This window comes from Poeciliopsis prolifica, unplaced genomic scaffold, assembly GCF_027474105.1.
Source record: "Poeciliopsis prolifica strain line A6 unplaced genomic scaffold, Auburn_PproV2 SCAFFOLD049, whole genome shotgun sequence".
Classification (NCBI taxonomy): domain Eukaryota; kingdom Metazoa; phylum Chordata; class Actinopteri; order Cyprinodontiformes; family Poeciliidae; genus Poeciliopsis; species Poeciliopsis prolifica.
Genome location: NW_026562424.1, coordinates 2,002,924 through 2,025,181, shown reverse-complemented (window position 1 = coordinate 2,025,181; position 22,258 = coordinate 2,002,924). Strand labels below are relative to the sequence as shown.

At 39.1% G+C, this 22,258-nt stretch overlaps 1 protein-coding gene across 6 annotated transcripts in view; it reads left to right on the top strand.

The window, feature by feature from the left end:
* The window catches only part of si:ch73-103b11.2 (227 kDa spindle- and centromere-associated protein), a 54,147-nt gene extending 34,683 nt beyond the window's left edge, over positions 1–19,464 (top strand). For 4 of the 6 annotated variants that reach the window (XM_055057760.1, XM_055057761.1, XM_055057755.1 and 1 more), the window contains 16 exons: positions 7–63; positions 146–214; positions 1,149–1,238; positions 2,211–2,320; positions 2,447–2,485; positions 5,144–5,756; positions 6,258–6,374; positions 7,674–11,312; positions 12,629–12,776; positions 12,851–12,956; positions 13,879–14,038; positions 14,109–14,216; positions 15,423–15,509; positions 15,590–15,752; positions 16,541–16,626; positions 17,695–19,464. In XM_055057760.1, coding sequence (XP_054913735.1) covers positions 7–63; positions 146–214; positions 1,149–1,238; positions 2,211–2,320; positions 2,447–2,485; positions 5,144–5,756; positions 6,258–6,374; positions 7,674–11,312; positions 12,629–12,776; positions 12,851–12,956; positions 13,879–14,038; positions 14,109–14,216; positions 15,423–15,509; positions 15,590–15,752; positions 16,541–16,626; positions 17,695–17,766 — 5,664 coding nt within the window. In that variant the 3' untranslated portion in view covers positions 17,767–19,464. Of the gene's footprint in view, positions 1–6; positions 64–145; positions 215–1,148; positions 1,239–2,210; positions 2,321–2,446; positions 2,486–5,143; positions 5,757–6,257; positions 6,375–7,673; positions 11,313–12,628; positions 12,777–12,850; positions 12,957–13,878; positions 14,039–14,108; positions 14,217–15,422; positions 15,510–15,589; positions 15,753–16,540; positions 16,627–16,760; positions 16,843–17,694 lie in introns of all 6 variants that reach the window. The other 2 variants (XM_055057758.1, XM_055057759.1) reach the window with 2 other exon arrangements.
* Positions 19,465–22,258: the final 2,794 nt, after the last annotated feature.

Genomic DNA, 22,258 nt, shown 5'->3' with positions numbered 1-22,258 from the left:
CTGCAGCCAGATTTGCTGAACTTTAAGAAAGGATGGATGACGAAGCTTTATGAAGACGGAGTGGTAAATTTGACCCATTCGCAGGATTAAATCTTCCCTGCTGCTTGACTGATTTAATGTAACCGGCTTTTATCTTCCAACTCAGTGGAAGAAACACTGGTTTGTGCTGACGGACCAGAGCCTGAGGTTCTACAAAGATTCGATCGCCGAGGAGGTGAGGAGTTTTGCTGTTCTTTACAGCTGAGTTTAAGAGGCAGAGTCATGTTCTTTAGCTTTAAATTAAGTTTTAATGTTTTTCCCTCATCAAAAACAAACATGAAGTGTTGATTTGATTCTTTCATGCATGTTTGAGAAATTTTTAATCTCCATGGCATCCAAAAACCTGAGTGGACCTAGCCCCGCCTTCAAGGCGCAGCGCCTCCTCCACTCGGCTCCTTCAGACTAGCCAGCAGCAATTAGCAAACAGCTGCTGAGCTCATTATAGGAGCTGCTGCTCAGAGCAACACTGGTACAAACGTTAAAGAGTTAACAAGGAGCCATATTGGGGTGGAGCCACCTGGAGGCGGAGCTTCAGAAAGAGCAGGAATTCTTAAAGAGACAGAGGCCCAATTTCAAGATGTTAAATCAGGAAGTCTAATTTCTTTTGGGTCACACTTGATAAATCAACTGAATGGTCTATGGTCTGTGTTTCCATAGACCATATAGCTGCACAATTTGACTTTTTGAAAATAAGTTTGCTTAATGGAAAAATGTCAATTTTGAAAAGTTTAAAGTTTTGGCACTAGGATGAGGTGTTTCTTTTGGCCAGGTAGATTTGGTTTATTTTATAAAACTGTTATGAAACACTTTCTTCGCATCACACGAGTCACATGATCAACAACCAGATCTTACTACTAGTGGAAACCAAGAAGACGACAGGAAGTAGAGCAACATGTTTTTAATGATCAAACTTATTCATTGATTTTAATTTCAAGTTTTGTTTAATAGAAACACTGAAATGGTAACACTAGCAGAATATCAATAAAATTTGAACTAATTTTTAATGGAAAAGGAGATGCTATTGATTGTTCTATAAAATAAACACGACACTGCCCCTTTAAGCCCTAAAATGTTAATCCTCTCCTGATTTTGACCTGTTTTTCTTTCAGGCCTCGGAGCTGGATGGTGAAATCGACCTCTCCACATGTTACGATGTCAAAGAGTTTCCCGTCCAGAGGAACTACGGCTTCCAGATCCTTGTGAGTCTTGATGTTTTCCCATCGTTTAATCTGAACATGAATCTGCCGTCTATAAACAACCCAGACTCCTCGTGGTTCGGCTCTGGGTATCAGGCTTCCTCGCTGCTTATTGTCCGACATGGAGGATGGCACTTTGGTTTGTCATCTCTGTGACATCAGTGTGTTTTAAATTAGATGCAGCCGTCGCCACCTCTTTCTCTTAATCCATGCAGCCAGACCCGTCTTTGTTTACAGTCCTGCTGCCTCACAGGAGGAACCGCAGGAAAAACATTCAGGGAATCCGATTAATCATAATTCAGTGGAGCAAAAATACCAGCAAGGTCACCCATTTGGTAGCCTTAGTCTGGTCAGAGCTGGGCAGTAAATCGGTTTTATTGGTTCTTCAAATTTTTGGTTTTTCAACATTAAATTTTTAGAAAATCAGATTTTAATCAACTTCAATTTAACTTTTTTTTTTTTTCACCAAATTTTGAATTTTTCTAATGATTCAGACTCTTCTGAGATCAAAACTAAAAAAATGTTGTAATTCTGAGAAAAATTCAGAATTCTGAGACAAAAAATGTCACAATTTCACAAAAAATCACGAAATTCTAAAAAAATTACAGATTTTGTTTTTCATTTTCCCTAATCCTCTTCGGTAGAAACAAGATGTTTTCATAAAAGACAGACATATTTTTTCCTTCTGTTGGTAAACTTTGCCTGTTTTGGATCGGTTACATAAAATTTGGTCATATCCTAGTTTACCTTGTCCCTGCTGTAAGAGGCTGAATACAAAACAAGACATTATTAATAACATTATTACATAATATAATAGGAACTGAAACTGCCTTCTTTAGTTCATCTGTTTATATTTTATTTACAAATTCACCTAAAATGCTTTAAAACGGTTTCATTTTACTGTTTCATGCGGTGACATGTTTTTTGTGTAAATATCTGAAATGTTTTCTGATGAAACGCTGTGCCTGCTCCCAGTGTAAGGACGGCGCCTGCACGCTGTCCGCCATGACCTCTGGGATCCGTCGCAACTGGATCCAGGCCATCATGAAGAACGTCCGACCCATCGTCGCCCCCGACGTCACCCGGTAATCCCCGGCCGGGTCAACGCCGCCAGACTCTTGATTTATCTAAACGCCCGTCTCCTGCCCCTCCTCACCCTCTCTCCCCTTCTTTCTCTTCCTGCTCTTCCGGTGTTTTCTGCCCGCTTCCAGGAAAAACATCTCTCTGAAACTGTCCGTTCTGAAGCCCAGGTTGGAGCTTGTGTGTTGAGTTTCAAGCCGTGATGTAATCGCTCAGCAGTGTCCGTCCCGGCGTGCTTGTGGTCATGTGACTCGGTCATGTTGTGCTTCAGAATAAAACTGATGCTGCAGAAATATCTGCAGAGCAAACAGCCGGTTATCTCTGCAGTTCTCTGGAAACGCAGACGGATCTGACACTGACTGCAGAATTATATTTACAGAAAAACACTCTTCCTCTTTATGATGCAGTACCAGGGAAAAATGAATAATTATGAGAATAAAGTCATAATATTACCAGAATAGGTGAATGAGGTCAGAATGACATTAAAGTCATGATAATACTAGAATAATACTCTTAATGAAGATAAAGTAAAAATTGTACTAGAATAAAGATGGAATAACACAAGAAAAATGTTTTATTGAGGAAAAAATCATCTGTCGTAAAATGAAAAAAATATTAGCAGAATAAAGTCGTAATAATGAAACATTTTATTATAATATTCCAAGATTAAGGTTGTAAAACAGTAAAGTCAGAAAATTAGAAGAATAACTACTTATACCAAATAAAGCCGTAATGATGAGAATAAAGTGTAGAATTTTAACAAAGTTGTAGAAATACAAGAAAAAAGGTTTTAGCAGTACAAGAACAGCCATAATATGAGAATAAATGTGATAAAAATTATACTAATAATCAAGTAAGATTGCTAGAATAAATATTTTAATCTGTAAAAATATCAGAATAAAGTAAAATATCAACAGAATAGTAATTAAAAAACAACAAAACTTATAATAATACAAGAAAAGTCGTAATATTACGAGAAAATCAAATGAGATTAAACAGAAAGTTGACAATAGTGGTAATAATACATATTACCATAATTATATTGCATTTTGGTAACTTTTCATATTCTCATAATATTATGATTTTATTCTTGCAATAATAATAATAATGATAATAAGTCTCTTAGTTTGTATGTTTGTCTCCAGGTCGTCTCTTTAATTCCTCCATGCATATAAAACTCACACCTTTACCCCGGCTGTTAACCCCGGCCCACCTGACCTTTGACCTCACATGTAATGACCCATTTAAGCCACACTGATCTGGATTCTGTCTCGTTTCACTTCAACACATCTGTTATTCTTCTTCTAGATACGATGTTTACGTTGACGCTTTTCGCTTCGTCTGTCTTATAAATGTTTCTAATACTTTGACTAGACTCTGTGATTCAGGGTTTCTGCGGGTCACAATCAGAACGAAACATTTTGTTTCTACCAGAATCTGTGCAGCAATCCCTCCTGAACAAGCAATTTATCCACAGCAGCCATTATGTTGCTGACAATGTAAACAAAGCAGAAATTCTTAACATGTGAATATTTTTATTTTAATTTAGCCAATTTTCTTCTGCACTTGCACATAAAGTAGTAAAAATCTATTTCATTAAATTTTTGAATGTTAAAAATTAGATTATCATGGAAAAATTTATTAATTTTAGTGATTTAATTCAAATGATTTAAACTTAAATATCCTTTAGATATAGACTTGTTTTCATTATGTTTGTTAATTTTTATGTTTGTGGCTGACAAAAGGTTCAAAACAAAAAATTCAGTTTCTCAGATAATTTCAACATAATGCAATTTTTTTATATACTTTCTGTAGACTGGCCACTTTCAATATGTTTGGTTTAAACAATGTCAATAAAGGAAACAATAAAATCAGTTCAAAGTTTAAATAAAGAATTATATAAGCTGCTTATTCTTTTTCCAGGTGACTGGAATCATAACTGATTCTGTGAAAGTTGTAAAAATCTTAAATGTCAGTAGGACCTGCAGAAACTCTGCCAAGCTGGAAGAGGCTGTGATTTACGACTGCGTATTAGAGCCGCTGTGGATGAACGAAGGACTAAATTTCTAACAACAAACTCAGATATTTTTAGATTAATCTCAGACGTTTTCTATTTGAAAAAAAAACAACCAAAAAGGATATGAGGAATTAAGAAATCTTTGGAAAAACTCAGAAATTTTGTAGAAAAAAAAAGAGAAATTTTCTGTTTGAAAAGTCTGAAAATTTTCTAAATAGAAATCTGAAATTTTTACAACTTTAGACACTTGATGGGGGAAAAAAGACGAGATTTTTGAGATTCAGAAATTAAAAAAATTTGACCAAGACTCTTTTGAAATCCAAATTTTGATAATTCTTTTTTTTTCTGAGATTGATCTCAAAATTTCAGATTTTTTTTCTGGAAGGTTTCTACTCTTGGAGCTCTGATATTTCCAGGTTTTTTTCCTCAAATTTCTGAGATTAATTAAATAATTACAGAGGTTTTCTTAAGTAAATTTTAGACTTTGAAATGCAGAATTTACCTTTTCACATGCAAATTTCTGAGATTAATCTCAAAATTTTAGGGTTCTTATATCAAATTTTTTAACTTATTGAATTCTGAAATATCCTGTTTTTTCCTCAAATTTCCGTGATTAATCACAAAATTTCTGAGATTTTTATGACAATTTAAAAATTTTCAAACTTAGAAATGTTCTTGTTTTTCCTCGGAAGGCCATAGTTTTTTCCTGTCTCTCTGATGACTCTAATTCGCCGTCGTGTTTATTCTGACTGTATTTGAATCGACGCAGGTCTAAAACCATTAAATCTGTGCTCACTGGTTGTTGATTCAGATCCATCCCCGATGAAAACATAAAGAGCCATGTAATATTGGAGCCGTGTCAGGTGACCTCTGACCCCAATTCGGATGACTCCAAGCAGTTGCCAGGCAGCAGCGCGGCCACTCCTCCATCTGAGCCGCGTAGGAAAGGAGTCCGCGAGCGCCATCGAGAGGGGCGCTCCAAAACCTTTGACTGGACCGAATTCAAAATGGAGAAGAAGGAGAAGCCGGTAAAAGAACGAGCGGACACGGTTGACCTCAGTTCGGCGTTCTCCACCACTTCCTCCTGCTCGCCCTCCTCCTCCGTCTCCTCGCTGGCCTCTTCGCCCGCATCTTCCTCCTCCCTGCAAACCTCGTCCGTATCAGCTCCGCCCCCTGCCGACGCGAAAGACGAACCGTCCCCAGAGGAGCGGGCCAAAATGGACGTCGACCACAGGGCGATCAGGCGGAGGGGCGCCGACGAGACAGACGGCGTCGCTCCAGACGTCAGACAGGAAATCGAACATCGGTGGCATCAGGTGGAGACGACGCCGCTGAGAGAGGAGAAGCAGGTGCCGATTTCCACGACTGCAGGAACCGCCGAGCGACTGCCGGCTAACGAGCTAGCCGCGCTGCTGGACAAGGAGGTGAGACTTTAACCATGGAAATATGGCGACAACAAAGACACTGAGAATAAAGACATAATATTGTGACTTCATTCTTGTTCAATTTTATTCTCACACAGTGATGGAACTTATGCAATATTATGACTTTATCATACAACTTTATTTTTATTACTTTACTCTCGTGATTTTATGAGAGTAAAATCACAAGACTTTATTCTTGTGATTTAAAATCTTATATTACGACTTCATTCTTGCAATAACATTATTCTTGTGACATCACTTTATTCTCATGTTATTATGACTTTATTCTAAAATACTTTTTTCTTAGCCTGGCTCTGATAGTTTCCACTATTTTCTGACACGTTGTGAACATGAGCTGCAGAACAGCTACTCATTATTTAACATATTAACTTCAAAATGTGGGCATTTTGCTTGAAATTGTTAATTAGGAACCATTAGAAACTACGATGGAAAGTCTTGGTTCTGCTGGGTAAGCAGGAATACATGCTGTGTGTCTTCCAGCTGGAACAGAAGCAGAAGGAGCTGGACCGACTGCAGGAGCAGAACAGCCTGCTAAAGGAGCAGCTGGAAGACGCTCTGGGCCGGGAGCAAAGTGCCAGGGAGGGATACGTCCTGCAGGTACTTCACACGCAGCCCGGATTGCTGCTTCAGCGTTTCACCAACACCAATTATCAGTCTGAAACATTTACAGAGTTTAAAACATCAGTTTTCCGATGACATGTCAAGTGTTCGTTCATTTCTGGGAGTAAATGGAGTCATTTTCCTCAGAATGTATTTATTTGGAAAAAGGTCTTATTAAAAGTGGTTGTTATGCATTTTCCAGGCACATGGTCCCATTTTATAACACAATCTAGTCACCTTTACTTGTTATGAAAATGCCTTATACATCAGAAATTACTCCAAAACGTATGCTCCTTTAGAATAAGCACAGGAGTCCCTCAGGTATGTGTACTCGGTCCTTGTTTGTTTTTCTCAGTTGAAACACAAAAGTAATCTATTTAAAGTCGCAGTATTCTGTATGTCCACATACTGACATTTTACAGCAAAATCAAGTAACTGCTATATTCAATTGTTACAAAAAGCCTTTGCATGTCAAAAATGACTTAAAAGTGTTTTGACTTTAAACATATCCGTATCAGATGCCTTGAAATTGGCTCAAAAATGTTGCTTTTACAGAATAGCCACTCTTCCCGTTCACTCAGTTCCTGGTGGGAGTTATTTTCTGAAAGTTATACGTATCCTAACGAACCCAGTGAACCAGCAATATGTCATTTCAACAAACCTTTCTGCTGTTAAAGAGAGAGAGCCCTGGTGAGGCTTTTTATACCTCATAAAGTAAAATAAAAACTGTTTTTGTTAAAAAATCTGCAGAGTTTTGTGTGAAAGACGTGTATATTTTTTAAAACCAATCTACTAACGGCAGTTGTTGCGTAATTTCTTGAACTGAAACGCATGATTGTGGTGTTTTTTGAAGCATGAGTTTTCACTAACGTGTTCTAATCGAGTTTCACATCTCCTGGGAAAATAACTGACTTGATCTGTTGAGTTTAAGGTAAGAATCTTGATCAGTAAGCTTCGCGCTGTGCTTTTTCCTTCTGTCCGTGTGTGTGCTTCCCTGCTCGGTCTCAGCATGCTTTTGAATGTGTCTTTTATTCCAGCAATTTTTTTTTTCAGAAACTCTGTATTAGCACCCCATTAAGTCTGAAAGGATGTAGTTCTTTTAGGTTTTTCCCTTTTTTCAAGTGAACCCTGAAAAAGCACAGTGGAAGCTTGCTAAAAAAAACTTCAAATAAACAGGAATATTCGCAAGAAAGGAGAAAACTTATTTCTCTGCTAATCCCTGAGATGTGGTGCTCTATAAATGGTGGGTGAGACAGGGCGATGTCATTAATAAAAATGTCTCATGATCTTTTCAAGAGTGCAGCGCCACCTTCCTCATCACCACGCAAAGTGCCATGGCAACAGTTACACAAGCTCAACCAAGACTTGCAGGGCGAGCTGGAGTCCCAAAAGCGCAAGCAGGATCTCGCTGAGCAGCAGATCCGGACATTAAGGCGAAGCTACACCGAAGCTCAGGATGCCGTAGACCGCCATGAGACCGACATTCAGGCTCTGCAAACCAAACTTGCATCTGCAATGGCAGAAATCGTAGCGAGCGAACAAGCTGTGGCTCGAATGCGCAATGAGCTCAAACTGGAACAGGAGCGCTCAAAGGAACAAGAGGAGGAATACGGCCGCAACGAGACCACCTTGCGAGCCCAGCTGAAGGACAGCGAAGACAGACTGCGGGAGGTTGAGGCAAGCCTTTTGGAGAGGAACCAGGCCCTCAGGCACCTGGAGCGCCAGCAGGCCCTGCAACGAGATCACCTGAAAGAGATACAGAGGTTGCAAGAGAGGCTGCAGGAGGTAGTGGCTCGGCTAGCCGCTACCGAAGAGGGCCAGGTGCTAAAAGAGGAGCGGTTGAGGAATGAGCAGCAGATCATGCAAGAGAAACATGAGAGAGAGAGGCAGAACCTGTGCAGAAGATTGGCGGAGGCCGAATCTGCACAGAAGGAAGTAGAAGACAGGTTGTTGGAAGCTGAGCAACAGGTTGAGGCCTTGCTTAGAGGGAGGCGGGCATCAGGTGGGAAGGAGCAGAAGGAGGAAGTGTTGAAGCTGCAGCAGCAGCTAGCTCTGAAGACAGACAGGATGGAGACGTTGAGGGAAAGTGTGCGAAGGTTGGAGGAGGAGAAAGGCCAGCTGACCTGTCGCTGCCAGGAGCTTCTCAACCAGATCACAGAGGCAGACCGTGAAGTGAACAAGCTACGCAACCGTCTGGAAACCGAGGAAGCAGATTACTACACCCTGGAGCAATCATATGAGCGGGCTACACAGGAGTTTCAGAAGATGAGCCAGTTTCTCAGAGAAAAAGAAGAGGAGATCAAGCAGACCAAAGAGATGTATGAAAGGCTGATGGAGCGTAAAGAGGCGGACCTCAAAGAGGCTCTGGTCAAAATGACTGCGCTTGGCAGCAGCTTGGAGGAAACTGAACAGAAGCTGCAAGCCAAAGAGGTTCTTCTTTGTCAAATGAGTCAAAGTGTCATCAGTAAGACTGAGCCTTGCAATGCTGAAGAAGATCTGCAAGCCAAACTTGTTGTTGCAGAGGACCGCATTGCAGAGTTGGAGCAGCACCTGACTGCCCTGCAGCTGGGCTATGCAGACCTCTGCTTGGTAAGGAAGCAACTCTCAGACCAGGACAAAACTGGAACAGTTAAAACATCATCTCCCTTGTCGTCAAGCACAGACCTGTCCATAGATGACTCTTCCAATATGGAGAGATCCTCTGACAATAAAGAATCTGAAGCAAAGAGACCAAGGATCCGATTTTCAAGTATTCAGTGCCAAAAATACGTTGATCCTGAAGTTGTAGACACCGGCCAAACAAGTTCAGCTGACGAAAACATCTCTGACATTGCGCTCTCGCACACTAGTGACCCAGAGAAGTTCATTGCCATCATACGCGCACTAGAAACAAAACTGCTCACCACCGAGGATAAGCTGAGAAATCTCACACAGAATCTAGACGTTCAACAGGCCGTAGAACCCAGAGATGTCTCCAATACCGATCCAAAGGTGTCGGAAAGCGTGCCTTGCTCCCCAGAGGAGATTAGGAGTGTTGAAAGTGAGACAAGGAGTAGTTCTGCTCTCGAGCATTATAGCAATGCCTTAGTGTACGTTGAAAATGGGCGCGAGAAAGTTAGGGGATTGCTAAGTGGCTCCCAGGGTGGCACTGATTTACAGCTGCAGTCGCTTTCAGAAATAGAAAGTGATTTATTTAGTGCTTCTCTGCACATCCGACAAGGTCAGAAGACGTTGGACGAGCAGTTACCAGTTGCTCAAACCCCAGAGACCGTAGACAAGGAGTCCCTGCTCCTCTTTGCCAAAACGTTGTCCTTTGAATCTGCCGTTTTGAACAAAATGGCTTTGCTGATACAAACCTCGAAGTCCAACCTGTTGCAAGCTCTTGTTGAGATATGGCAAGACTTGGAGCAAGTCAAAACAAGTGAACAGGATTGCTTGGCGATAGTTTACGCGGATGTCTTGACCAAGAAGCTGATGTTGGAAAGTACATTCTGGAAGGACCTTGAGAAATCTGAGGCTGACGCTGCTGGAATCAAAGAGATTGACGCTGAAACTGTCACAATCAACACCTTCCTCAAAGCAGAAATCACTTACTCAATGGAAAACCTTAAACTTTGCTACGAAGAGAAATTCAAACTACTGAAAAGGGAATTGGCTGACGCCCAGTTTAGGCTCAATCAAAGAGAAATGGCTCTTAAAGCAATTATTGATGCTTCAAAATCACCTGATTTAAAATCTGTAATCAAGGATGTGAAGAAGGACCTCGGGATTAGCAAACACAAGCTGGCTGACATTCGCCCCCCTGAACTCGCTCCCTACATGGAGCAGATTGAAGTAGAGGAAGCTCGAGATTTGGCTGAGGAAGTCGTTGATAGACACTTGGCAAGTGTGATGCCGTATGGCGGTCAGTCTATTGAATCCTTTCAAAACACTCTTGACTGTCTGGCTAACGAGCTCAAAAGACAAGCAGGTATCCTGCAAAGGTACGCAGAGGAGATAGAAAGCAGTGGAAGCCATCCTGCACTGTCTAAAATGGTCCAGGCGGGTTTAGGACAAACATCCTATAATGTTACAAGTACCTCTCTTTGCATGCGAGAAGCCCTCATTCAGGCTCAGGTGGCGTACGTGGCTTGCAGGCTGCGGGCCGCGCATGAGCAGGAGTTAGGCATGTGTAGGCAAACCAGTCAGGATATGGAAGCTCTGGTGCAGCAGCATTCGTTCAAAGTCACAGAAATCCAAGAAAAATATGAGGCTTCTTTGCGACAGGAGCAAGAGAACTTCTCCCAAACTATGATTGCTCTCCAGAGAGAGAACGAAACCCTGAAAAGTGAGCTCAGCGACCGCGTGAACCAGCTCACCCTTCAACAGGAGCAAATGTCGCTCCTGGAGGATCATTTCCAGAAAGAGACCGAAGAGCTGAAGGACAAGTGCCAAAGCGAACTCAGTCAAGCGGAGCGTTGCCGCGCCTCAACAGAGCTGGCGCTCATGGAGACGGCCGCCGACAGCCAGAGAAAGATCGAGGTTCTCCTGGCGGACATCGACAGCATGGAGGAGCGTCACAACCGTCACGTTAGGAAGCTGGAGGAGCAGTTCAAAGACCGGATCATGGAGCTCCAGCATTTTCACAAAGAGGAGCTGGATAAGTTACATTCCCAGTATGTCGAAGGCTTGCAGAGTGCCAACAAACACCCCGAGGGCCCGACCTCGCTTCCCTGCGAAGAGGTCGAGTCTCGAATGGAAGAGGAAGACGAGGAGGGGAAGAGGGCGGATGTGCCGAACGTGTCAGAGTTGGACTCCATGATGGTTCTGAAGGAGCGAATCCAGGAGCTGGAGACGCAGATGAATAGCATGAAGGACGAGCTGGAGAACAAGCACCTGGAAGGGGATGTGGCGAGCCTGAGAGAGAAATACCAGAGAGACTTTGAGAGTCTGAAGGTTTTTCTTCTTTCATTACATAAATTAAATATTTATAGCAGAGAGAAATAGACGGTTAGCGAGCTGTAGTGACACTTATTTCACTGTTACTGGGAAATGGTGTGATTTTTTTGTATTTTTTATTTTTTTAGTTTGAAAAGGTCAAATTCAGTGCAGCTGTGAATATTGGCGTGAAGTTAGACTTTCTTGCTCTGTCCATCCTGATTGCTCCATTCAGACGATCTATTGTGAAAAATTATTTCTCCCAGAAGTTCTGATGCAAATAGCAAATAAAAAAATGCTTAAAATAAACTTAAAAAACCATGCAGTTGTGATACGTAATAATTTCTATCATTTTCAAGCTGGATTTTGATGTTTTTGTTCATTTGACATCATGTTTTTGTCTTAAAGTTAAAAACTAATTATTGCTCAAATTGCCAAAATATATCTTTAATGCAAGTCTGAAAGAATAGTTTTTGCAGCAAATTAATCCATATTTATTTGACAGATTAAAATTTGTTGATGTTGCTGATAATCACTTTCCTTTTGCACCAGTGTTGGTCCTGGAGTGCCACAAGGTTGTGTGCTTAGACCACTTCTCTTTCCTGTAAACACACCTTCATTTAGCAAAGGTTTTGATCAGCTGATGATTCTCAGCTGTAAATATCCATTTAACCTTTCAAATCCAGTTAGTTGATCATAATTGGAGAAAATCTTAGACAAAATCGTGTTAATTGTTTCCTATCGGCGTTTAACTGTCAACTTATTTGACTGTTTTATGTTATAAAGTGACATGGATTTTTGATTGTATTGGGTTGATTTGAATGGAAATTGGATATGAATTGGACCTGACTGTATGTGAATTGTTGCTAAATAAATAAAATGAATTGGACTAAAAGGTGGATTGGCTCCCAACATACAGAGAAGTTAAAATTTTGTTGATATTAGACTTTAAACTTGTGGAAGCAGCAAAACAAAGAGGATTTCAACAGGAAACCAGAAGAAATCTATGATTGACTGGATGGATCAAACAAAAACTTTTATTTTTACCAAACTTTTGTCATTTCTACTTGGCATTAAAAGTCATACCATTTCCCAATCCAGGTATGGCGAAAAGTAGTTTTTGTGTAAAAATTCAACTCTTCTGGGCAACAGCTTCACTGCTTTAACTTGCTTTACTAACATAGCTGAGCTTTAGATCATCTTTCCTTCTGCCACCAATTTCTGCATGCAACGTAGCACTTAATGCGTAGCCACAAGTAAATCCCATCTCAGGTGATGAAACGCAGACAAATGGCAGATTGAAACGTAAAACGCTGGGTCTTCTCTTCCCCTAGGCGACATGCGAGCGAGGCTTTGCTGCAATGGAAGAAACCCACCAGAAGGTGGTGGAAGACCTGCAGCGGCAGCACCAGAGGGAGATTTCCAAACTCCTGGAGGAGCGAGAGAGACTGCTGGCTGAAGAAACCGCTGCTACTATTGCTGGTAAGAAGTCGGCTTATCAACACACTTGGTTTGCGTTAAGCTGGGCAGAGATTAAACGCGTTTCTTCGATGCAGCTATTGAAGCGATGAAAAACGCACATAAGGAGGAACTGGAGAAGAACCAGCGCTCCCAGCTGAGCGGTCTGAACTCTGACATCGACGAGCTCCGGCTGCAGTTCCAGTACGTTCCAGAAGCTGAAACGATTCAGCACCGCGCTAGAGATTTGCAAAAGCACATAATATGAGCGAGTACCTGAGGTCTGGTTTCAAGTGCAAATAACTTAGTTAACTTGAAATGAGACGAAACTAAGTTACAAGTAACTTTACAGCAAGAGATAGAAGCAGGTTTTAAGTTGATAATTCCTTAATGTTGATGAGAAAATGCTAGTTACACTGACGCCGTTACCTAGCAACCCCAGCTCAGACTGTCCCGTTACCTAGCAACCCCAGCTCAGTCTGTCCCGTTACCTAGCAACCCCAGCCCAGTCCGTCCCGTTACCTAGCAACCCCAGCCCAGTCCGTCCCGTTACCTAGCAACCCCAGCCCAGTCCGTCCCGTTACCTAGCAACCCCAGCCCAGTCCGTCCCGTTACCTAGCAACCCCAGCCCAGTCCGTCCCGTTACCTAGCAACCAAGTTCTAGTTGTACTGGCAGATTGTTTCATTTGTAACAAGATAAAAAATGTCTTGTTAAAAGTGAAATAATCTGCAAGTGGAACCAGAACTTTTTCATTGATGTAAAGGAATTAATATTAAAACAACCTGAAAAGTTACTTGTGTTAGTTTTGTCTTATTTCAAGTTAGTAAAATATTGGCAGTAAAAACTAAAACAAAAATACTTGGTAGATTTTTGTGTTTTTGCAGTGTAAAGAGTTACAAAAATTACTAAATTAAAATTAATTGTACTCAGATTGATATACCTCAAGCATTTATTTCAGTTAATTTTGCCAATTATTGTTTCCAAATTTTCTAAGAAAATTTGGATATTAAGTTAAAATCTGTAAGAAATGTCCTTTACACACAGAAATGTTTTTTATGCCTGTTCATGTGAAAAACATTTATGTGGAGGGAGTTGAGGTTAAAACTGTTCTGTCCGGTTGTTTAGGGAAGAGCTCCAGTCCATTCAGAGAGAGCTGGAGGTTTTATCCGAGCAATACTCCCAGAAATGTCTGGAGAACGCTCACCTGGCTCAGGCGCTGGAGGCGGAGAGGCAGGCCCTCCGGCAGTGCCAGAGAGAGAACCAGGAGCTAAACGCTCACAACCAGGTCAGCATCCCGCTCAAATCCAGAAACACGTCCCCGTCTGTGGTCCAAAACGCCGTTTTCTGTCCTGCAGGAGCTGAACAACAGGCTGACTGTAGAAATCACTCGCATGCGCTCATGTTTCAGCGGGGAAACGGCTCTTTCTCCACTGACTCACGGCAAAGACGTTTACGAACTGGAGGTGGGTAAACCTGTCTGTTTACCTCTGGAAACTTAGCATGTGCACAAAAAGCTGGAGGAGAAAAACACGATTCTTTTCCTCGCCATCCATAAAACTAAATGAAACCTGGAGATGAAGGCATTCATAATTTAGTGCAGTGATCCACAGCAAAGGGAAAAATGATGCAGAAAAACTCAAAAGCAGTCATTAATCTTCTACTTTCTCTTTGTCGGCTACGCTACACCAGACTCGTTGCCATAGCAACAGACAATAATGCCTCTAAAAGCATCAGGATTCAACATCAAACATTTCCCATACAAAGAGCAGGACACTCAGTCCGTTACAGTGTTGCAATTAAGTGATCGCTGTGGTAGATTAGCATGTTTTGTTCACCTTTCCTCTTTATTTTTTAACTGAACCCAAACACACAATTCCACAGCACATGTTAGTCACCATAGTCAGGCTAGCACAACCGCTTCCCTCCGTATGTTTTCGTAATTAAAGGTTTTTCCTGACCTTATTATCTAATTGTCGTAAAATTGACGAGAAGCAAAGCAGTGACTTCCTTTTTCTTTTAAGATTTAGCTCGTTATGTTAACAACTTGACGGCTAACACCAATGCTAGTTATTGTTGGCTAGCATCTTTTTGCCCTCCAGCGAAGAGATGGGGTGGATCTGGAGGGAGTTTATATTATTCTTATGAAAAAAAAAACACAATTTCCCAATGGAGGCGTTTCCATTAAATTAGAAACATATAAATAAGCTTGTTTATGCAATAAGTCATTAAAATTTATAGCAGCGACGGATGTAAACAGAGACTATATTCATGGTTAGCCAGAGCTAATCAAACAAATACGGTGTTTTTGGAAAACGATAGTTAGGGTTAGAGAGGAGGTTTAGAGAAGAGCGATGGATTCAACACATTCAATCAATACACGATTTTTAATAAAAACAAACTATAAACCATGAGTTCCATAACCATAAGTAACTATAGCTAACATGTCTACTTTGTCGTTTCTGCCAGTAGTAACGTCCAGTTGATGTGAAGAAAGCGTTTAGTGAAATATATTTATTTTGACACGGCTGAAAAACCACCAGCAACAACTTTTTATCAAATTTTAGTTTTTTCTGAATTGGTGCGTTTCTGTTTAGCAAATTTATTTTTTCAGTTTGCGTAATCCTATTTGCTACGAAATTGCACAAAGTGAGAACTTCTCTTCTTTAAAGGTGCTGCTACGGATAAAAGAGTCCGAGATCCAGTATCTCAAGCAGGAAATCCACTCTTTGAAGGACGAGCTGCAGTCTGCGTTGAGGGTGAGTGAAACCAAAACCTTTACCAGCGACTCACTTCTTCATAAACGCCTTGTTTGAACCGCAACCGATTTGTCTGCCAGGACAAGAAATACGCCACGGATAAGTACAAGGACATTTACACAGAGCTGAGCATTGTGAAGGCGAAGGCCGACTGTGATATCAGCAAGCTGAAGGAGAAGCTGCTCATGGCCACTGAAGCTTTGGGGGAGAGGAATGTTGACGACGCCGTTACATCCGGATACGGTTCGTTCAAACGCTTTTCCTGACCTCCCAGCAAGACAAACTGAAGTTGTTTTAGTTGGTCTGGAGCAGAGATGGAGACTCGAGTTTTAAAGAAACTAAAAACATATTGTGTTTAACTTGGACTCCTGGTCGAGTCTTTGATCGTTTCCCACCTGATAGTCCGGTGCTCTTGGTTCAACTGGAGACTAAAGTTGCAACATTTGTTGCATTTTCAGTTGGTTTTCTTTCACGTTGCACCAAGTCAAACAAGTCAAAACATTTGAGCTACCTGTTTCCCTCCTCACCTGTGGGGGCGCTGCACCAAAAACCACTGAAGGAAATGATACAAAAAACCTCTGAAGACACTGAGAGCAACTCACAGCGTGGCGTCAGATTTAACGGTTGTAGGATTTCTCTTTCGTTTATTTCATTTTTCAGAATAACACAAAGTAACTTCATCATTACAAGGCAGAAAATGGCTAAAACATTCAGTAATTCAAACATTTAGCACTTATTTACTTCTTCCACTTTTTCTCCTGCATTATGTTGTAATCTATTCCTTTAATCTGAGCATGATTAGTATATTAATATTAAATAGATAATATAAAACACTAGCGGGTCTTAATCTGTCCATGTTTCTTAAACTATTAATGTTTCTTTATATTTCTAATGAGATAAATATTACAATTGTTCAACAAATGCTGAATGATTAAAAAGAATCTTATAGAATAATTAAAACTGACTAAATATCTAATTTATTGTTATGAACTGGGAAATTTGTGTCTAATTACAGTTTTAATGTGTTTTAGACATCATGAAATCAAAAAGTAACCCAGATTTCATGAAAAAGGAAAAGTCAACACCCCCCAAGCAGCTGCGAGGCCTAAGGTCAAAGGTCAGTGATGTTGTTTAGAATCTGATGTCGTCTGTTTAGACGTTTCTGTGTTTTTCAGTGTTTTTCCTCCCAGGCCTTTAATGTCTGGATGTTTTTAGCGCCGCTGCTGTAAGTTTGTCTGTTTTGTCCATCAGTCTGTCACTGAGCAGGTATCATGGGACAGCTGACCCCCCGCTGGGGTCATCTCCCCCTGCAGCCGCTGCCTAAAGATGTGCTGTAGGTATTAGCATGACCCGAACTGACCTCGCCCTCATTTCCTTCCCTCATCCTCTTTCCTTCCCTCATCCTTGTTTCCTTTCTTCATCTTCATTTCCTTCCCTTGCCTCATAACCCTTCATAACATTTAACCCTCAGAAATTGTTTTTCATTTTTCTGATTCATATTTTGTTTTAATTCTGCAGGATTTTGTTCATTTTGTCGTTTTATTAACTCATTAAATCAGAGAAACTTTAGTTTTTATTATTTTTACTAAGTGGCAGATGAACACAAAGTATTTTTCTGAAATGTGAAGGAAATGATGGATGATTTTTTTTTTGTGGAAATGGTTTTCAGAAATAAAAAGCTGAAAAGTGTGGCATGCGTTTGTATTTCCTTTGGCTCAATACTGTGACAGGAAAATAATAAAATTAGAAGAATAAAGTTAACTATTACAATTTTAATCTTTATTCTTGTACAAATTGAATATGATTCCTGTATCATCGCCGTGAAATATTTATCAAAACTGAAAACATCTAATTATTATTATTATTTTCATCAGCTGTTAAGTTTGCATTTTAATTATTTAATCACATATTTAATAAATAGTCATTTAAATAAGCAATTTAAGGTTTATTTATTTCATGGTGCATTTATTGATTTATTTTTTCATACGGAGAAAATAAATTCACACTTTGTTCTTGTCTGTCACATAAAATTCCTGCAAAAAATGAACCAAAGTTTCTAACAGTATGTTTGGGATGTTTACTGTTTGTTTGTTCATCAGTTAATTTTATTTTTGAAATATTTAAACACTATCCATGCATTCTGTCCACTAAATTAAATGACATTTGTTTGTTTGTTTTCTCGCAGAGCCTGAGAGAGGGACTGACTGTGCAGGAACGCCTGAAGCTTTTCGAGGCTAAAAACACCAGAAAGATTTAAATATGTGTAAAATCTCAAGTTTCCTCCTTTTCTGGTTGGACGTGCCAACGAAAAACATTCAAACCTGGAAATTTTAGCTTCCATTCCTCCCACTTCTCGTGTTTTTACTGGACTAACTGGAGCCAGATTATTTTTTAAAGAAAATCAAACATCACACCCATAATTAAAGTTGTAGAGAAAACACAACAAAACAGTAAGAATAATATCTACCAGTATGAATTATCTGCTGTATTTAGTGTTTCTGTCTACTGGCTTTATTGTGTTGCACCAGTTGGGCTGTATGTAACTACTGGGGTTGGTGTGTGTGTGTGTGTGTGTGTGTGTGTGTGTGTGTGTGTGTGTGTGTGTGTGTGTGTGTGTGTGTGTGTGTGTGTGTGTGTGTGTGTGTGTGTGTGTGTGTGTGTGTGAGAGAGAGAGAGAGAGAGTCGGGGGAGCGCTCAGATTGCACTTACCACTGGACTACTTGAGGAAGCTTTGTGTTTTTAGTTTTTTCATCTAAAATTGGTGTTGTGACAAGCAATTGGTTTTTGCAGTGCATTCAGTTTGTTATGATGCACTGTAAAAACACATGTTATCAAATGTTTTGGGTTTAGTTTCTATTGCAAATATCTGAGTATTTTGAAAATTACAAGTAACTTTTCAGCAGGAAATAAAAAAAATCTTCCAGTTTCACTGGCAGATTATTTGACTTGTAAAATGTTTTGTTATAAGTGAAATAATCTGTCAGTAGAACTTTTTATATTCAAGATTAATAAATTATGCGCTTAAACGAGCGTTTTTCTTTTTGAAAAGCAACTGGAGTGATTTTTTTTTTTTAAGTTTACTGAGATATTTGCTCCAGAAGTCAGAACTAAAATACTTGATAAAATGTTTTTGAGAGGTTTGTGCACTGCAAAAACATTTTTACTGATTGTGTCTATTTTTCAGCACAAACATCTTAAGTCACTTGTAATAATACAAACTAACTTGTATTTAACTGTTTAGCAACATATAGGAGTTTCTTTAAAATCAATAATTCCTCAATATTGATTTTTCAATGTACTGGTTGAACTGACAGACTATTTAATTCACAACTTGAGAAAATTGTCTTGTCAAGAAAATAATCTGAATTATTGACTTAAAACCTGCTTCTATATCTTGCTGAAAAAAAGATACTTTTAATTTATTCTGATCTTATTTCAGGCGTAATAAGATATTTGCAGTAGAAAGTAAACCAAAGTTACTTGGTAAGATTTTCTGTTTTTGCAGTGTAGATTTTTTTAAACGCTTAAAGCTTCGTATTTGAGTCGGTGTGACGACACGCTCTTTAAAAACTAAACCATTTCGGACTTTGCATGAGTATCCAGCTTAATTTAAGCAGCAGAATGATTTTATTTTCAGATTTTACGCTTCAGTGTGAAACTTTTAAACGAAGGCTTTGCTTCCCGCTGATCCTGCTGTGTTGATGTTTTACTGTAAAGCGTCTGAAACGCTCGGCGTCCCGCCGCGCTCATCAAACACCCAGAAACCTGTGCAGCTATGGAAACACACTGTATAGTATTCACAACACACGTTGTACATAAGAGGATGCCATACAGAAGACCTATGTTTGTTTTAGACTTTTATCTTGCCCCATAGCTCTACCTGGAATATATATGAATATTTTTTATTTCTCTTTGAATGTATGATGTCTAATAAATGAAGTGTTTAAAAAAGGTTTGACTGTGACCATCAGTTCTGTGTCAAACTGTTTAAAAATGCACCAGTCTGACAAAGACAGATTTCATTATTCTGTTTTTAACTATCATTATTTATTGATGCAAAACTTGGATCATCTTTACACTGAGATTTTAAAAAGTGCTTTAATGAATCAGCCTGAAATTAAATCTCAGAAATTTCACTGAAATAAACTTGGAAATTTCTGAGATTAATTTCTGAATTTCTGTTTTTTTCTCACTAATGTTCCTCTTCTGGAGCTCAGAAATATCTTTGGTTCTTCTAGAAAGTTTCTGAAATTAAAATGTTTATTTTTTAATCTACAATGGCCCTTAAAAGCTGCTGCACTCGTGGATCCAGTGCAGGCGGGTTTACTAGTTTTTTAGGTTTGTTTAATATTTAAATATCTGAAGTGAAACCGACCAATCGGAGGAAAGGAAACCCATCAGCCGGGGGTTCTTAAAGAGACAGGACTGGAGCGGATTCAGACCCGTTCAGTTTTTAAGACTTGAAACAACGACAAGGTACAATAAAAATTATTTATTTCTAATTTTATGTCCTTTTTAAGTAACTATAGCTAACAAAGCCCGACAAATATTTCTATTTGTGATTTGTATCATAGGCATTTAATATTTCAAATTAGATATTTGCTGATTTATTTAAGAACAGTTCACTAACATTTTTATGACTATTTAATAATGACATCAGTTCTGGTGACCATGTTTTATATTTTTTAAATGATTTTTTTTATGTGAAAGAAAGGAAATTGAAATACAGTGGTGTGAAAAGGTGTTTGCACCGTTCATGTGTTTATTATTTTATTGTTCATCACACTTCAGTGTTTCAAAATATCAAACCAACTTAAATATTACTGGTCTGATGTTCTGAAACATTGAAGTGTGGAAAACATGCCTAACAATAAATAATCAAAAAGATTGCAGACTACGAGATTTAAAGAATGTTTGTGAACTCAGCAGTTCCTGGTTTTGTCCACCAGGGGGCGCCATCGGCTTTGGCGCTGAGCCGAAGGATAGATCCACACAGAAGAAGACAGAGCTGGGTAATAACCAATTTCAGTTACCTCAGTAAATTTTTGAAAAATGTTCACTTAATGTATATATTTAAAATATATAATTTTAATAGATATAAAAATACTGATTACATTAATGATAAATGTGTTATAAGTTAAATAACTGGCTCTGTTTTTATCAATATTTAGGAATTATTGACTTACAGTGAGTTTCTATTGCGAGTTAGTTTTGTTTTACTTAAAATGTTAAATATTTACACTAAAAGAATATTCAAACTAAGTTTATTCATATAACATATTTAGGACCAAAATGCTTCATAACAATCAGCAGGTAGATAAATGAAAAAGCAAGAAATAAAATTAAAGTAAAAACAATAATAAAATTCGGCAGTAAAGTATGAATAATAATAATACTATGACATACCTGATACTTGATAGGATTTTATTACTATTATTGTTATTAGATTTACTCCTGGCTTCTAAAACTTCTTACAAATAAAAATAAGAACTTGTATCTAAATGAATCTTGCACATCTTTCTGAGACCAAGTGTGAGTTGAAGCAATGACCGCTGCTAGCCATTAGCTGCTAGCCATTAGCTGCTAGCCATTTGCTGCTAGCATAAATATTTTCACCTCATTTCTCATTTTCTGGTGGAAAATTAAATCTCATGATGACAAAGAGGAAATAAATAAAGTCCAGTGAGGAAGTTGGGTTTTAAAGTGTCGGGCTGAACGTCCACTGGTCCTGGCAGTTGACCTTTGACTCCCTGATGCGGTGAAGGGGCCTGCGGATGCCGCCCTGCGGCCTCAGAGACGTCTGAAAGCTTTAGGTTTGTGGTCTTGACCTTTCCGGTGGGGGTGAGACGTTTCGGACCTTCAGCAGGAGAAACGCAGGTAACCGGGTTGAAGGCGGTTTGGCTTTAGGAGCTGCTTCACCTTTATGTCTGGACGTCTGTCTGTGTGAATTACATTTATTTAATGCTTTATTTCTTTCTCTGGAGAATTTGATCTGGTTTTATTAGTGGTGGCACTCGGTTAAAGTTTAAAGTCGAATCAATTTGTCACATTTTAATCGATTATATAGATAAAATAACATTTTCAATTAAAAACCCATTTTTGTTTCAAATTTATTGTACAGACATTTGAGCTCAATAAGAAATATTTAGTTTCTAATCTGTTGATATTCAGACTGAAGCTTTCCAGCTTCATTAGCATTAGCAGCTATGTGTTTAGCATTAACCCTTAATGAGCCAAGAGAGCCTTCATCATTAGCAGATGTAGCTTGTGCGTCAGATTTACGGGTTTCCTGGAAACATGATTAGAAAGGTTCCACCTCGGGGCTTTTATATTAAAAAAAAATAAAATAAAAATGTGATTGTGTTATGTTGTTAAAATATGTGTAATTGATTAATAGAAATGGTTGTGTTATATTTCTGGGCCTATTTTATACGTAAGAAGGGGAATCGCTGCCTGTGCCTCAGATTTATGGGTCAGAAACACAAAGTTCCAGCTCAGAACTTTTGAATGTTTTTTTTTTTAAGTTTAATTGTTTTTAAATTATTTAATTTGTTAAAATCTATTTACTTAATTTAAGTTACTGCATTACAGTTCAGATTCTACATGTAGGAAGAAAACGTACGGATGTGTAGAAACCGAATACGAAGCTTGGGACGTATTTATGAGAAAAGATCTATCTTTTTAATGTTTAAATTTTTTTGTCTCGAGTTTGAAAACAATGACTCTCATGGTTTATACAGTGCATAAAA